At 37.9% G+C, this 17,893-nt stretch overlaps 1 protein-coding gene and 1 pseudogene across 1 annotated transcript; both read right to left on the bottom strand.

The window, feature by feature from the left end:
* Positions 1-2,254: 2,254 nt before the first annotated feature.
* Positions 2,255-3,227, bottom strand: LOC101118026 (olfactory receptor 4K5). Its single transcript, XM_027972180.2, is given in 2 exon segments — positions 2,255-2,551; positions 2,553-3,227. Coding segments are annotated over 2 exon segments (972 nt in total).
* Positions 3,228-14,854: 11,627 nt separating this feature from the next.
* Positions 14,855-15,720, bottom strand: LOC114115700 (olfactory receptor 4K15-like; annotated as a pseudogene).
* Positions 15,721-17,893: the final 2,173 nt, after the last annotated feature.

The raw sequence follows: 17,893 nt of genomic DNA, 5'->3' as shown, positions 1-17,893 counted from the left end.
AGCACAATGCACTATCTCCTTGATAACTATCATATGAACTAGGTGTATAGCAGGGAGGAACACAGCAAAGTCTGTTAAGATTCTTCTCAGTGTCCCATTGTCTCTGCACAGCTCAGCGAATATTCATTTACCAAACATTTGCTTTTGTATTTCCATGTGAATTGCCTTCCTCTAATCATACCTCTGTCCCCAACATCCTCTTTTCTCTTTAGCTGCAGGCAGTATTTAGGTGAAGGTTTTAGCCATTTTGGTGAGTTATACATTTTTCCAGGTCTCTCAAATGTATGTATGTTACTAAATTTTGATTTTCTCCTGTTAAACTGTTAACTGATATAGTTTCCTTGTCAATAAATGGGCAAAGGAGGGACTTCCCAGCATTTTTAAAAACTTTAAAAATATTTCACATCAAAAATACATTTTTTTTAAAAAAAGGAAATGCACTAAGGAAAAAATATGTGTGTGCCAAGTCGTTCCAGTAGTGTCCAACTCTTTGCAACCCTATGGACTATAGCCCACCAAGCTCCTCTGTCCATGGGATTCTCCAGGCAAGAATACTGGAGTGGGTTGCCATGCCCTGCTTCAGGAAGGAAAAATATACTTTTTATTAAAGGAATACTTGTAATTTTCTTCTAACCTTTCTTATTACCTTTTTTGATGAAAGGAAACACCAGACATAATTGTGACCATTGCTCTTTTTCTTGGCACACATTGTCTAGAAATTCTTCTAACTTATCTGAAATTGTATCTACTGTTAAGAAAGTTGTCAACTTCATCAACATTTAAAGGTAGGACCTTGAATATGCAGCTCGTAAAGAGATCACATAAAGAATTAAGAACAAAATATGTTTTTCTCTATTACAAGAAAAATTGCTGGCTTTCCAGACACTCTTTGAAAAAACTTAGTTGAGATATAGATAGCATTTTATATCTCTTTGAGAGAGAGCTTGTAAAGATACTTTGTTCACTTGCATACAATGTAAGCGAGGCCATGTAGAAAAATTCAAAATTTGGAGTCCTCTGACACAAACATTTCTTCTTCTGTGAAATTAACTCTGGGAATTCAGACTCCATTCCTTAATATTTAGAATTTTATTTCAAGAAGTCCATTAAGATACAAATTTAAGATTAATTCAATATTATATATGGCATATAGATTTCAATGTCAAAAATTACCTACCAAATCAGCTTACCCAAACTAAAAACCAACTGCCTTCACATTACAATGTATAACTGAACAATAAAGTACAACAATATATTAAAAAAGGCGAACAATGAAGTACAAAATTAGAGTTTTCATTCTTAGCATAAAAGAGAGACTAATATTTACATAATCTATTTGCCTTGTATGAATTGAGAGATTTGGGAAAGTAAACACAGAAGATCTAATCAACAGTAATAATTTCCCGAACTGTCCCCAGAGTCCAGGGTAGAGATTCGTTTGTGGGGTCCTGATTGCTAACCAGGATGTATGTTTAACATTGATCATTATAACAAAGAACTTTGTATTTGATCCACATACAAAGAGTGCTGCACAGCTCCTTATAGAACAGACTGAAAAGTCAGTGTTGAATTGGTCAGCTTTAAAGATTCTCCTCTCTTCTACAACTCGTAATTTCAGAGGAAACCGGCATTTCCTTAACTGATCAGAGAAAGCCCACTAAATATTTGAAAAGTAAACTTCCAATTATATTTAGTTCCATATTTTAAAGCACTGTTAATTATTGGAAAATAATATGGGATAGGCATTTCTCCTGATATTGGAGGAGAAATCTCATAACTGAAGACTCTTCACTTAATTTTATGCACTTATCTTAAATCAGTGAAGCTGCTATCCTCTGGTTGGGAAAATTCAGTTTCAAATTCTCGAATACTATTTGCCTATATTGATTCTTAGGCCTGTAAATTAGGAAACGCATAAGATTTTTTAAGAGGTCTAAAGTTATCCCCACCAAAGAATCAGCTACTCATTCTTTTTTCCCATCCTACTTGTATTTACCTATAACTAAAGCATCTATGGTATCTATATACAGCCATCCCATAACTTATCTCTGGAACCAGTAGTCATGATATTTTTTTCACATTCTTGGATATGTAACTTTTGCTAAGATGATATCTGGGAAAAAATTTAATATCCAGTAAATATTCTCTAAATCATCTTCTTCATTACTCTTACCACAGTTAAGATATACCACACAACATGTTGAAAATATTTATAAACAGACTATTGATTTGTGGAATTTGAATGAATTTGGTCTTAATAAAGGGAATTCCTCACTATTACTGGCATTTCAGAAATTTTCTTGGGCCTCGAATAACGGGTCAGAAGTTTCCTCAAGGCAGTCTTCATATCTCTGTTCCTTAATGTATAAATAATGGGGTTTAGAATGGGAGTGAAAATGGTATAAAATATGGCGAGAACTTTATCCACAGGGTAGCTGGTAAAGGGCCACACGTAGATGAATATGCAAGGTCCAAAGAAGAATATTACTACAGTAATATGGGCAGCCAGAGTAGAAAATGCTTTGGCCATTGCGGCAGAAGACTTAAAAGCAGACGGTGATGAAAATAATGATATAAGAGCTGACCAAGAGTGAGAAAGTGTTTAAGGAAAGGATTCCACTATTGACTACAATTAGTACTTCAGTGATGTAAGGGTCCAGGCAGGCAAGCTTGGTCACTCGAGGGAGGTCACAGAAAAAGCTGTCTACTGCATTGGGCCCACAAAAAGGCAGATTCACAGTAAAAGACAACTGGCTTAGTGTGTGCACCAAGCCCACAGCCCAGGAGAGCATTACCAGAACAGTGCACATCCTTCGGCTCATGATGACGACATAGTGCAGGGGTTTGCATACGGCTGCGTATCTGTCATAGGCCATGGACACAAGAAGCATCATCTCCCCTCCAGTGAAAAGGTGAATGAAGAAAATCTGAGCTATGCAGCCACTGAAGGAGATGGTCTTGTGTTCACTCAGAAAATCAGCAATCATCTTAGGAGTAGCAAAGGAAGCCTGACAGATGTCCACAAAGGAAAGGTTTCCCAAGAGAAAGTACATGGGAGAGTGCAGGCTGTTGTCAGAAGTCACTGTGAGGATAATGAGAAGGTTTCCCAGCACAACGACCACATATAACACAGAGAAGAACACAAAAAAGAAGAGCTGGAGCTCCCGAGAACTAGAGAGTCCCAGTAACACAAACTCAGACACCACCGATGAATTGACCTTATCCATGGATCCAGGCTGCAGACTTGCTCTGAAACAATCCTGAAGAAGGGGAATCGAAGGAATCAGAATTACAAACTATAACACTTTTATTGTAAAGGATTCTGAAATACCAGATATAACGCATATTTGCTAAATGAAAAATTTTGAAGAGACCATGATAATATATCTGAAGAGTCAGAAGGAGCTTATGAGAATGTCCAAATAATTTTACCAGTCTTATTAGAACCCCTTGAGTTTTGGGATAGTCTTAATAATCTTTCACATAGTAGTAAACAAGCTCATTCATGATCTAACTTATCGTGATAACAATGTAAACAAAACTTTACTACTATTGCAGGAATAATAACGATTTAAACAGTTCCTACTAAGGAGATACTGCTGAATATATATTTTCCAGGTCTATAGTTGCAACGTAGACTGTCAATTACTTTTTTGTATAATTTCTTAAAATGCATGTTATAACTTTATTTTAATTATCTAAAACTCATCTTTGCTTAATAATTTAAAAACAGAACCTAAATTTTCCATTATGCTTGCTTATCAAAATTAAATTTAATTTATGATCCCCTTGCTTAGTGTTCTCCATGATATTATTAAGACCTCTTCATAATTAAAAACTAATTGTTTCAGCATAGAGAAATAAAAATAATTGAGTTATAAATGTCCCATGCTCCTTTAAATATATTTTATTTGGAATCAGAATAACCCTGAGAATTATTTCAAACTTACATCTCATTTCTTCCCTGTAGTAATATAGCCTTACTGTATAAATCCAATTCCTTTGAACTGAAAAAAAAAAACTTTCAGGAAGCTCTGTTTATAGCTGTATTTGTTCTCACAATTAACCATTGAACACAGTTATAATAATGAACCTTAGAGTGAGAAGTGATCTTACCCCCATGTAGGATCATACATGTGTTCAACTGCCTATTTCATACAAGAAGCTAAAGTCTCACTCTGTCCCTGGGATACCATCCTAGATTCTCAATCCCACCCTCCCTAGCTTTATTGTGTAATAACTGATGAGTAAAACATATTTAAGGTATACAGTGTGATATTTTGGTGCATGTATACACAGTGAAATTATTACCACAATCAAGCTAATATTAACATATCCATTATCCCACATAGTTATGTTTTCATTTGTGAAACAATTAAAATCTAGTCTCTCAGCAAATGTTAAATATATAATACATTACTTAGATCTCCAGAATTTATTCATCCTACATATCTGAAACTCTATACTTTTTGATCAGTTTTTATTTAGATCCAGATGCAATCACAATCCACACAGGGAAGGCTTCAATGAGAAAATCATTTCCTATATTTTTACTGGAAGAATGTTCACAGAAACATTTCAACTTATCCACATTTTATATACACATTATTACAGACTTCTGGAATCAAACTATTAAAATAATCCATCTTAAAATATTAAAAATTAAATGAATGTATTAGTGACAACAGTGTTTATAACGGTATGTAACTGACAGTATTCTGAAATATAGAATACATTATTTTATTACCTTTTCCATGTGGACTCGCTTTCTTTCTGTTTCCCCATCTCTAAAGTTGTTCTTGCTCAAGTTTATGAACTTATTACATAAAATGATGAACTCTACCTAGTGAAAATGTTTATTGTATGAACACAGTGTGTATAAAGGGGTTCCCAGGTGGTGCTGGTGGTGAAGAACCTGCCTGCCAATGCATGAGACATGAGACGTGGGTTTGCTCCTTGGGTCAGGAAGATCCCCTGGAGGACTGAGTAATATTCCATTATATGGGCTTCCCCGGTGGCTACTGGTAAAGAACCCCCCTGCCAATGCAGGAGATGTAGGCTCAGTCCCTGGGTGGGGAAGATACCCTGGAGAAGGAAATCACAACCCGGTCCAATATTCTTGCCTGGGAAATCCCATGGACAGAGGAGCCTGGCGGCCTATGATCCATATGGTCACAAAGAGCTGGACTTGACGGAGCAGCTGAGCACACAGCACAATGTGTATAAATTGAGAAAATGAGGTACATTTCTGGCTCACAGCTCTTCTCCTCAATTCAACCGTTTCTCCCTTTCAGGATTTTTCATCGTGTAACTGTCACTATTATTCTTCCAGGTTGTAAACCTTACTTTTTCCTCACTCTTCCACTTGTAACATCTCATTACTCCTTAAAGTGAAAAAATTAATAAATTTTAAATTATTTACCATGACAACCAAGTAACATGGTTTTATCTGCACCGTTCTCCAGCAAAGACACACTCAATCATTTACTAAGCTGGTAAACACTCCCTACTCATTTTTTCCTATCTTTCACAAATAGATGGTCTATTCCAATGCAAGTGCCATCTCCTCAAAAAGTCTTCACAGAGCTTAAGCTGAAATTTCTTACCTCCTAATTTTGTTGAGGTGCTTTACTTACATGTATATTATGTGCTCTTTTAAGGTAAGAGTTTGTGGGTAGCTAACATTTCTCCACCACATGGAGAGACGCTTGAATACTTGTACATCTTATGTACAACCCACAGGATACAGTACAGATACTTTGCGTGGAACAGATTTTCCATAAATGCACTTAGTGCTAACTGAAATATATTTCACCTCATATCTATCATAGAGAAGGCAATGGCACCCCACTCTAGTACTCTTGCCTGGAAAATCCCATGGGTGGAGGAGCCTGGTGGGCTGCAGTTCATGGGGTCGCTGAGAGTTGGACATGACTCAGTGACTTCCCTTTCACTTTTCACTTTCATGCATTGGAGAAGGAAATGGCAACCCACTCCAGTGTTCTTGCCTGGAGAATCCCAGTGACGGCGGAGCCTGGTGGGCTGCCATCTATGGAATCGCACAGAGTTGGATACGACTGAAGCGACTTAGCAGCATCAGCGTATCTATCATTTTACGTAGTATTTCTATCTTCTAATCTTTCTGTGCACAGAGGCCTTCCCAGTAAATTGTCTACAAACCATAAACTGCCTACATAAACTTCATCTCCACATGGAACAAAAATATTTCATCTCATTAATAATACAAGCTCATACTTGAGTCATTAAAACCAGTGCCCATAACCAAACCAACAAATTCAAAGGGAATAAAATAATCCTTTGAATTGCAGCATAGAGAAAATTACTAATTTTTTGTATTGGAAACAAACAACTGTCTGTTTACCAAGCTTTTAAAAAGTGATAAAAAAAATAATGAGAATCTTAATAAGAAATTTGCACTGTAGTTCTATAGGTTTAAATAAATCTTGTCTGATCCACTTTTACAGAGTGTAAAGTAAATCACTGAGGCAAAGATATACAACTACAAAACTATAAGCTGAATTTGGTATTAACATTTCCATGATTTTTTTATAGTTTTACATCATAGGCCTGTATCCACAAAGAAATATATAGCCTTGATTTTCATGTTTATTTATTCAGGTGCTAGGTAAGCATAGCATAAAGGATTTTTTAAAATACAATTGGAGTTTGTCATGATCTGACTAAGAATACTTCACCTTCTTACATAATTTCTCACAAATTCTTCCAAACCTGCTAAAACACACAAACGTTCTCATCTTGACTCATTTTCTTTTACTTCTAATACATTTTCCTCCCATCTGTGGATTATCTTTGAGACACAATGTAATAATGCAATACGTACCTGGACACAATCTATTTTTAATGTACATTTTTGTTAAATATAACCTACCTGATATAAGACATGTCCGAATGTAAATTGAACTCTTCAGTTTCCTATTGTGGGATTAACTTTTTCCACCTAGTTATACTTATAGATGCCTTTTTCTCCCGTCAGATTGGAACAGTGCATGATTTTATCTAAGTAACCAACTGAAGCTTTGGAGACTTAGCAATAGATAGCAAAGATTCATCTTCCAATGGGTATTGTTAATACTTTCTACTACATATTCCCTTTGGAACAAAGTAAATAGCATCCCACATTGTTGACAATTACAAAGAGGGCCATAAAATCATAGGAGAAGAAGGGAGGGTCTTTCAGCCCTTGGGCAGTATACAGAGGAAAGGACAAAGAATAAGAACTTAAAGGAGGTAGATTCTTGTTCCCAGTTCTGTTAATAACTAAGAATACGTTATTAGGTAAATCATTTAACTCCGAGCCTCAGTTTCAGTTCAGTTCAGTTCAGTCACTCAGTCGTGTCCGACTCTTTGCGACCCCATAAATCGCAGCACACCAGGCCTCCCTGTCCATCACCATCTCCCGGAGTTCACTCAGACTCACGTCCATTGAGTCAGTGATGCCATCCAGCCATCTCATCCTCTGTTGTCCCCTTCTCTCCTGCCCCCAATCCCTCCCAGCATCAGAGTCTTTTCCAATGAGTCAACTCTTCGCATGAGGTGGCCCAAGTACTGGAGTTTCAGCTTTAGCATCATTCCTTCCAAAGAACACCCAGGGCTGATCTCCCTCAGAATGGACTGGTTGGATCTCCTTGCAGTCCAAGGGACTCTCAAGAGTCTTCTCCAACACCACAGTTCAAAAGCATCAATTCTTCGGCACTCAGCCTTCACAGTCCAACTCTCACATCCATACATGACCACTGGAAAACCATAGCCTTGACTGCTGCTGCTGCTGCTAAGTCGCTTCAGTTGTGTCCGACTCTGTGCGAACCCATAGACGGCAGCCCACCAGGCTCCGCCGTCCCTAGGATTCTCCAGGCAAGAGTACTGGAGTGGGGTGCCATTACCTTCTCCCATAGCCTTGACTAGACGGACCTTAGTTGGCAAAGTAATGTCTCTGCTTTTGAATATGCTGTCTAGGTTGGCCATAATTTGTCTTCCAAGGAGTAAGCGTCTTTTAATTTCATGGCTGCAGTCACCATCTGCAGTGATTTTGGAGTCCCAAAAAATGAAGTCTGACACTGTATCCACTGTTTCCCCATCTCTTTCCCATGAAGTGATGGGACTGGATGCCATGATCTTCATTTTCTGAATGTTGAGCTTTAAGCCAACTTTTTCACCCTCCCCTTTCACTTTCATCAAGAGGCTTTTTAGTTCTTCTTCACTTTCTGCCATAAGGGTGGTGTCATCTGCATATCTGAAGTTATTGATATTTCTCCCGGCAATCTTGATTCCAGCTTGTGTTTCTTCCAGTCCAGCGTTTCTCATGATGTACTCTGCATAGAAGTTAAATAAGCAGGGTGCCAATATACAGCCTTGACGTACTCCTTTTCCTGTTTGGAACCAGTCTATTGTTCCATGTCCAGTTCTAACTGTTGCTTCCTGACCTGCATACAGAGTTTTCAAGAGGCAGGTCAGATGGTCTGGTATTCCTATCTCTTTCAGAATTTTCCACAGTTTCTTGTGATCCACACAGTCAAAGGCTTTGGCATAGTCAATAAAGCAGACATAGATATTTTTCTGGAACTCTCTTGCTTAGTATACTCAAAGAGAACTGTTAAATGTCTTTGTATAGTGTTTAATTTTGCCATATTTTAATGTTTTGCTATATTTCCTTCATTTTTATTAATAATAAAGCTTAAAAAGTATCAAAATACGCCACTCTGAAATATGCCACTTTGGCTTAAGAAACATTTTAATCTCAGACAATTGAGAAGAAGCAGATATAAGCAAAGCTCTCTGACCTCCCTATCTGCCTAAAACCAGGACATATATTTGTATGGATGTTCCCTTCTCCTTTCTACCAGGAATGTCAGAAGTTAATCAGAGACAACTCTAGATCCTTACCGGCTGAGATGACTCCAAGGAATTTACATAACAAACCTCACTAACCTTATTTAAACCGGTCTGTTTAGCTTGCTTCTTTATAAATTGCTTTGACAGGTACCTGTTATACATTCCATTTGAGAAAAGACTTGAAGGAATTGGAATCATAAATATGTACATTCCTTGTTGGATGGGTTTCCACATATTTTCCACAAATTTAGCCTCTGTTTATCCTTAGCTTGAAGGAAGATCAGTCTTCTCTTTATTTTGCACCCTCACTGTACTTGGCTTTTAACTCTTCAGAGAACCCAACCTCACTAGCTGCCTGCGTGCCTGGAGAGATATTTGAACTTGGGGGCTAACCAGCCATATTCTTTTGAGTAAAACACAATTCCCGAATCTCAGTTTCTCCATTTGTATGTGGGAATGATGGTGAATCACTGGGCCTCATTCTCTACCTATAATCTAGTGCCCTTTTCTTCTAATGTTAGTAAAATAAAAGCACAATAAAAATCATGTGATGAGCATGACATCTTTGATGATAAAAGAGACACAACCCACATTTTTTTTGGCAGAGAGAGAAAAAAAAAAAATGAAGACAGGGGGAACAATGCCCTCTCAGGTCCAGTGTGGGTAGAAGTCCGGTTTCTCAACACCTAAGGATAAGTGAGGAGCTTCTAGTCATTGCTGGGTGGGAGAGAGTTCTGGCTCCTCCTGAGGCCTCCTTCAATACTACCTGGCTGGGAGGAACTGGAGGCTGATGCTGCTACCCACTTACACCAAGGGAGGAGGAACTGATTATAGTCTGACAAAGATGGGAGCTCTGGCTCCCTACATGCCCTCCTCTGACACCATCTCAGGAGGTAGGAGGATTTGGGTACATTTTTAGTTTGGCTAGGGATAGCAGTCTAAGCTATCCATTGGCCTTTGCTAGTGTGAAGTGGGATGAAAATGTTTTGGTATGGTGTTCTCTCCTGGAGGAGAGAAATTATTGTGGAAGTTTTCTGTCTTGCCAGCTGCCTTCTTCTTGGTTCTTCAGCTTGAGAGAACAAGATTTTGTTAGAATTTTTTTTTTTTTGGTCTTTTCTCATTAGAGTTTTTGAGTTGTTGGCTTTTTAAGTTATATTATGTCATTCCTTGGGTCCCTATCCAGTCTCCCTTCTTATAATATTTGTTTAATAGATTATGTCCACTATTATAATTGTATTTAGCAGGAGGAATATGGAAAATTATGTCTACTCTTTTTATCCTAAGCAGAAGTCACCTGCTTTTACTTTATGATGGTAATATTTTCTCCTTTTTATTTGCGATATATATTTAGTCATTTTGAACATATTTCTTATATATCTAATAGATTTACTACTGATTTGAGGGGAAAACAGGAGGTTAATCTATTTTGTCATGAACCGCAGCATACCAGGCCTCCCTGTCTATCACCAACTCCCGGAGTCCACCCAAACCCATGTCCATTGAGTCGGTGATGCCATCCAACCGTCTCATCCTCTGTCGTCCCCTTCTCCTCCTGCTCTCAACCTTTCCCAGCATCAGGATCTTTTCTAATGAGTCAGCTCTTCGCATCATGTGGCCAAAGTATTGGAGTTTCAGCTTCAACATCAGTCCTTCCCATGAACACCCAGGACTGATCTCATTTAGGATGGACTGATTGGATCTCCTTGCAGTCCAAGAGACTCTCAAGAGTCTTCTCCAATACCACAGTTCAAAAGCATCAGTTCTTCTGTGCTCAGCAGCAGGACTTTGTGTGTCTAAATCCATGTGATCCTTCAGAGACATTTTTGGTTTTGCTTTTCCAAAGGCCACCCAAACTTCATTGTCCCTTTGAGTTCTCAACACTGAGTACTGTGTTGTGCTCAGTTGTGTCCAGCTCTTGGCCACCCCATGAACAGTACCCCACCAGGCTCCTCTGTCCATGGGATTCTTCAGGAAGAATACTGGAAGAGGTTGCCACTTCGTCCTCCAGGGGATCTTCCTGACCCAGGGATTGAACTCATGTCTCCTGCGTGTCCTGCATTGGCAGGCAGATTTTTCACCACTGCCCACCGTGGAAGCCCCTGAGTTCTCAATATCATATGCGATTATATCAGGTAATTGTGTTCAAAATATACACAGCATATAAATTCAAACTCTAAACTTATATGCGGGTAATCCCACCATTGTAATTTCCAAGAGGAAGCGTTTTTACATCCATAAGTTCAGAGTGAAGACAGATATTTTGGTCTTTTCCTTGCGCTACTTAGTTTTCTCTGCTAGTCCATACTTTCACTGAAGTTCCCAGACCCAAACCGTCCTGCACAAACAAAATTTACCCCTGGTAGCCAAGCACTGCCCATCATTTTCATGACCTACAGCCACTTTCCATCAACTTTCCCCCTCCCAAACTTCCACCATTTCAGATACCATGATGTCCTTCATTTCTGTTAAATAATACCAAAACCTCAAAAGTATTTTTATCATTTTTTTAAGTTTCAATAGTGTTGCCAATAGAGGTATAAGCTTGGTTTTCTAATCCATAGATATTTTGCAAGGATGGAATGAGATGATATATAAAAACACAACTGATAAACTTTATGTGATCATTGAATGTGTGTTTTCCTTTTTATTCCCATTGTTGTATGACCCAGTCCTATATTAGGTTATTGTCTTTTAAGTCTATGTTTCACAGAAGAATCAACAAAATCTTACAGAATGGTAAAATTATGGAGAAAAAAATGAGTCTCACACTGTTTAAAATATAATTGACATTAAATCCTATTCCATACAACTATTTCTTCTATATGCTGCTGCTGCTGCTAAGTTGCTTCAATCGTGTCCGACTCTGTGCGACCCCATAGACAGCAGCCCACCAGGCTCCCCCGTCCCTGGGATTCTCCAGGCAAGAACATTTGGAGTGGGTTGCCATTTCCTTCTCCAACGCATGAAAGTGAAAAGTGAAAGTGAAGTTGCTCAGTCGTGTCCAACTCTTAGCGACCCCATGGACTGCAGCCCACCAGGCTCCTCTGTCCATGGGATTTTCCAGGCAAGAGGACTGGAGTGGGGTGCCTTCTCCTATTTCTTCTATATATGCTATATCAAAAGCATAATTTGCTTTGGGCATGGACTTCCTTTCAAAGACTAGAAGTCAGAAGTTAAAGTTACTTGACTCATTTCTTCTTCTTGCCAATTATGAGTATGTTCAACTAAATTAATTTGTATGACACTTACTCTCAGTTTTCTAATTGGTGAAAGACGGTTACACTATAAATAAGAATTGAACATTAAGTTTGAAAAAGTTAAAATTTTTGAAAATTCAAAATAATGATTTTATACTTTGAAAGAGCCTTAAAATATTATGTTTTATTGGTCAACAGAAATTAGAGTGCACAGCATGGAGATAGGGAGGAGAATATATAGAGCAAATCACACATTTAACACTATTAGAAAAAATCCTCTCATTTTATACGGAGAGGTGTCTATTTTTTTATGTACTCTTTGAATCGCCAACTTTAAGTGTCTGAACTTTGATTTAATACACTGAAATATGTAAACATTGCTTGAGAAGTCACATTTTAGTATTTGTAACATTGTTAAAGCAAGTATGCAAATCTATTTGGTTTCTGAGTTCAGATGAGTTCTGCATCATAACCTATGTGCTCTTTTGATCTCTAAATTTGGTTAGTGTGCAATGAGACTTTAGATTGCAAGAAATAATCTGCCAATATACAAAAAATTATCTCAGTGTAATTAGCTCCTTACTTCAGATTAAAATAGCTTGAATAGCAAGGAATACAGTTGTTTGTGTTTATATACATGTACGAAGACAGAAGAGACAGGGAATGAGGTCTGCAATCAGAAGGACTTGTTCTGTCAACTAAAATGGTAAGAACTGTGCCAATTTTTCCTCATCTGTAAAATTTATGACAATAATGATATCAGATAAGATGATGGCTGGAAAATAACTGTAAATTAATTACTATCCTAAAACTTGAAAATATGATTTACATATTATACATAATTTTAGTATTTTGTACATCTCCATATTTACCAAGGAGATTGGAAGAAGCATGAATTTGATCACTTTTTTTAAGGAAAAGAAGACTTTTATTGACGTATAGTTGATTTACAATATTAGTTTCAGGAGTACAGCATACTGATTCAGTATTTTTACAGTTTATATTCCATTAGAAGTTATTATAAGATAATGACTATAATACTCTGTGCTATACAATGTATCCCTGTTGCGTATCTATTTTATACACAGTCATTTGTGCATTTTTGGCTTCCCTGGTGGCTCAGACAGTAAAATGTCTGCCTGCAATGCCAGAGACCTGGGTTCAGTCCCTGGGTTGGGAAGATACCCTGGAGAAGGAAATGGCAACCCACTCTAGTACTCTTTTCTGGAAAATGTCATGGATGGAGGAGCCTGGTAGGCTACAGTCCATGGGGTTGCAAAGAGTCGGACACGACTGAGCAACTTCACTTTCAATTTCACACAGTCATTTGTATCTCTTAATTCCAGACCCCTAACAGGCCCCTCTTCCATTTGTCCTCCCCGCGGGTAATCACTAGTTTGCTTTCTATATCTGTGAGTGTGTTTCTGTTTTACTGTATGCCTTCATTTGTATTATTTGTTTTAAATAATGCACATAAGTGATATCATAGTGTATTTGTTTTTCTCTAACTTATTTTACTAAATGTAATATTTTCTAGATCCATCCACATTGCTGCAAGTGGTAGAATTTCATTCTTTTATATGGCTGAGTAATATTCCATTGTTATATATGCATGTGTGTGTGTGTGTATCTCACATCTTTTTAATCCATTTGTCTGTTGACAAACAGTTGGGTTACTTCCAATAATGGCTATTTTAAACAGGGCTACTATGAATATCAAGGTGTGTATATCTTTTTGAATTAATGCTTTCATTTTTTCCAGATGTGTGTGTGTATGTGTATACACTTAGATGTGGAATTGTTAAATCATATGGCAGTTCTATCTTTAGTTTTTTTAACACTGTTTTTTACTGCACCAATTTACATTTCCACCAATAATCTACAAGAAAAAAAAGACTTAGAAAAAGAGGACTTTTAATATTATTGTTGATCTCCATAGTAAGTTGCCTCGAAATATGCCTCAATGACATACTGATTATTAAAGTTACTATATTGATTCTTAAAGTTACTTAAGAAATGACCAGCGCAAGAAGGACATTCTGGCTGACCCACATTTCTGTCTGCCAAAACTAGGAAATCTCTTATATGAGGGGTTGCACCCTCTGTATCTGGAGGTGGAAGGGCACCCTTATCACCAAAAATGGAGTTGGGCCAAGAAGCCTATAGAACAAACCTGTTACTTCTTTAATTTACTATCCCAAGTGCAAACTTTGCTTAGATTCTTCACTAATTGGGCACCCAAATCATAAGTTTCTTTGTCCTGTCAATTCCTCACAAATTTATTGTTTTTTGTGTTTGTTTGTTTTTTTGTCTAAAGTCTATAAAATCTGCCTGCTTTGGCCTCTTATTAGGTTTCATTTCTGTGAGAGCTTCTTGTGGATGAATTAAAATGTGTTTCTTTTTCTCCTGTTAATCTGCTTTGTGTCAATTTTATTACTAGTTTATGCACAAGACCTCACAAGGGGTAAAAGGAAAAATACACCCTTTCCCAACACTATAAATAATTTTGCCATGAAATTTAAAAAATTATTTCACAAGTAAAAGACAGGGTGTCTTATTCTTCTGTTATCTAAGATGGCTAGTTTGCTGTTCTATAAGCAAAAGATATGAAAAGGAAGAAATTCATTCTATGGTATTTGAGACATAACAGTAATTCACAGAAGAAGATACACTAACCTGGCTATAATTATGGGCCGCTGTTTGCCACAAAGGAGAACTGGAAGACCATTAGGAACGCACCTGTCGGTGCCTTAGTTTTTGCATTGCTGATATTACCTCCTTATTTCTCAAGTATAGATCAAGGGGTTTAAAAGATGAGTAAAAACTATATAAAATATTGAGAGAAACTTATCCACTGGGAGACTGCTAATAGGCCAGGCATAAATGAAGATGCAGAGCCCAAAGAAGAGGGTTACTACGGCTATGTGGGCAGTCAGGGAGGCCCTTGCCTTGGCCATGCCCGCTGAGGAATGCTGCCGCACAGTGACCAGGATGACCGTGTAGGAGACCAGCAAGAGCACAAAGGAGCACATGGCCATTAGACTTCTGTCTGAAAGCATCAGGACCTCAAGAGTGAAGGTGTCTGTGCAGGCAAGTTTGATCACCAGGGGAAGGTAGCAGAAAAAACTGTGCACTCTGTTGGGGCCACAGAATGGGAGGTGTACTGTGAAGACCAACTGACTTACTGAGTGCAGAGCCCTGGTGAGCCAGGAGCCCACCACGAGGCTTATGCACTTGCACACATTTATGATGGTGGCATAATGCAGGGGCGACATTTGGCCACGTATCTATCATATGCCATGGCCACAAGAAGCACCATCTCACCACCAGCCAAGGTGTGCAGGAAGAATATCTGGGCCATGCAGCCTTCAGAGGAGATGGTCTTGTGCTCCACGAGGAAGTCAACAATCATTTTGGGGGTAGCAAAGGTGGACAGACACACATCAGTGAACGAGAGGTTACTGAGTAGAAAGTGCATGGGTGTGTGTAGGGAAGGTTCAGAGAAGACTGTGAGCACTATGAGGAGGTTCCCCAGCACAACAGATAAATAGAAAAGTGTAAAAAATGCAAAATAGAAAAGTTGTAGCTCTTAAGAACCTGAAAGACTGTGCAGTACAAATTCAGTCACTCCTGAATTATTTTCTTGGTCCATGGTTTCAAATTGCTGAAACTGGATGGGGAATGTTCCTGTAAAGTGAAATAGAAATGCATAGGATTGGGAGAGAAAATGAGCAAGGCCAAGCTTGGTGTCAAATCCCTCTCAACATACTTACTTCCTTATTAGCACATAAAATACGTGTTGTATACAATCATTTATTTTTTAATGACTGGATAACTTGGTTTTTGTCTCTGCATCCGAGCATGATAGTTTATTCTAAGAATAGTTTACCAATCATCACAATTGCTGAAACAGGAAAGAAACTCTAGACTCATACTGACAGCTTTCAAAGAATTGTCTTATAATTTCTAGCAATATGAACTTGGGTATATTAATTAAACTCTCTGGGTTTGCAACTGTAAACTGGAGAAAATGATAATATATGACTCATAGGATTTTTGTAAAGATTAAAAGAATTACAAGTGTCTCTTGCTTATTGAAAGTTTGCTTTATAGAAAAAGACTTATATTATTGCCTGTTTTGGTAACTTAAATTTGAAGAAGACTTTTGCTTTTATAAAAGAAGGAGAAAAGCCAAAATAGTGTTTGGCGTTTGTTTTACAGTGAGTTGTTATAGAGGCTTCAGGATCCGTGAATAGCAAGAAGTGGCACTGCCAAGCTTCTTCCTAGGACTACACTTAGGTTCTTAGCATCTGGCCACCATACCTGTGAACTGTTTCTGTGAGCATCTGTGTTTTATCTCAGGTCATTTGTGCGTCCATTAGCAAGTTATGTCTTCAGGTAATTACTGCTTCACTTTATAACATTTTTGCTTGCAAATGTTTCACTGATATGCCCTATTTTAGATTGTAGGGAATATCTATAATATAATATTAATAGATAAAACACTTAGTGTTAGCCCAAGTTCATGCACCTGACACACAGAGAGGTCGAACAAACCAAAATATCAGAGTGTGTAGCAGACAAAGCTTTATAGAAGGGCCATGAAAGGAGACGGGGGACTCAAGCCCAAAAATGTAGGCATTTTTAAAAGCCAAATGAGGGAGAAGGCCCACGAGGTTTGTGATCATCCATCTCACGCGCAATCCTCTGATTGGCTGATGGCAAGGTAACAGGGCAGTGTTATAGGGGTTAACAGTATCGGTCCTTAGGCTCCAGCAGGCCTGGGGCTATGTGCTCCTGGTCATCAAGTACTTAACATCTTCCACTGGATAAAACAACTCAGGAAATGTGCATCAAATACTATTATCTAGGTACTTCAGAGAGTAGCTAAAGCAGAGGCTGTGGGGGAAGGCCTGTTGGGGAAGGCCTCATAAGGTCCACTTCTGTTAAACTTATAACAATACTTGGCCCATAAAAGATATTCAGTAGTTGTTAGGTGCAATGCCTTTGTTCCATCTATGATAAAATATTTGCATGTGTTAATTAATGCAGTACTTAAATATCAAAGTATGATATTTGATATCATCCCACTTAAAAGAATGGCTATTCCATGCACTTTAGTGGCACCTCTTTACACAGACCATTTTTCACCTTAGGCAAAATAATCAAAATAGTAAAGTCTATCTTTGGAGAACTCCATGGACAGAGGAGCCTGGTGGGCTACAGTCTCTGTAATCACAAAGAGTCACACACAAATGAGCGACTATCACTACACTTAGCTCTTCTGTCTCTACTTTCCTTTGTCCACCAACTCAGTGGCTCTTTCCCCTTTTGACTGCTCCAACTTAAGAATTCAAGGTCATCATACCTAGTAAAACCTGCAGTCAGACAAGATAGGACTCTTAACTGTCCACACCTCTGCTTTTTAATCTGAAATTAAGGAAACTTTTTAGAGCAGTCTGAGACCCATGTACTAAAATCATCTGTATACAAAACTCTTGCTAGTGTTATATACACAGAAAAGCTTATAAAGGTCTACCCTGAAGTGTTAATGGTGGTTATCTCTGAGTGAAAGAATGCAATAAATTTATTGCTTACACATTTCTATGTTTGCTGAAGTTTTTTGTTGTTGTTGTTGTTGTTGCTCTGCAATAAGTATATATTATCTTTCCAATCAGAAAAAACAGTAAACCACTTTTTAATTAACAAGATTCTAATTTTTAATTTAGAAAAGTCAAGTAAGGAATAAGAATAAAAATTATCTATAATGAGAACACAGAGATAACTGTATATATAAAAGGTATACCATTGTATACACAGTACAT

The sequence above is a fragment of the Ovis aries genome, chromosome 7, assembly GCF_016772045.2.
Source record: "Ovis aries strain OAR_USU_Benz2616 breed Rambouillet chromosome 7, ARS-UI_Ramb_v3.0, whole genome shotgun sequence".
NCBI classification, from domain to species: Eukaryota; Metazoa; Chordata; class Mammalia; order Artiodactyla; family Bovidae; genus Ovis; species Ovis aries.
This window is presented reverse-complemented; position numbering and strand designations above follow the sequence as displayed.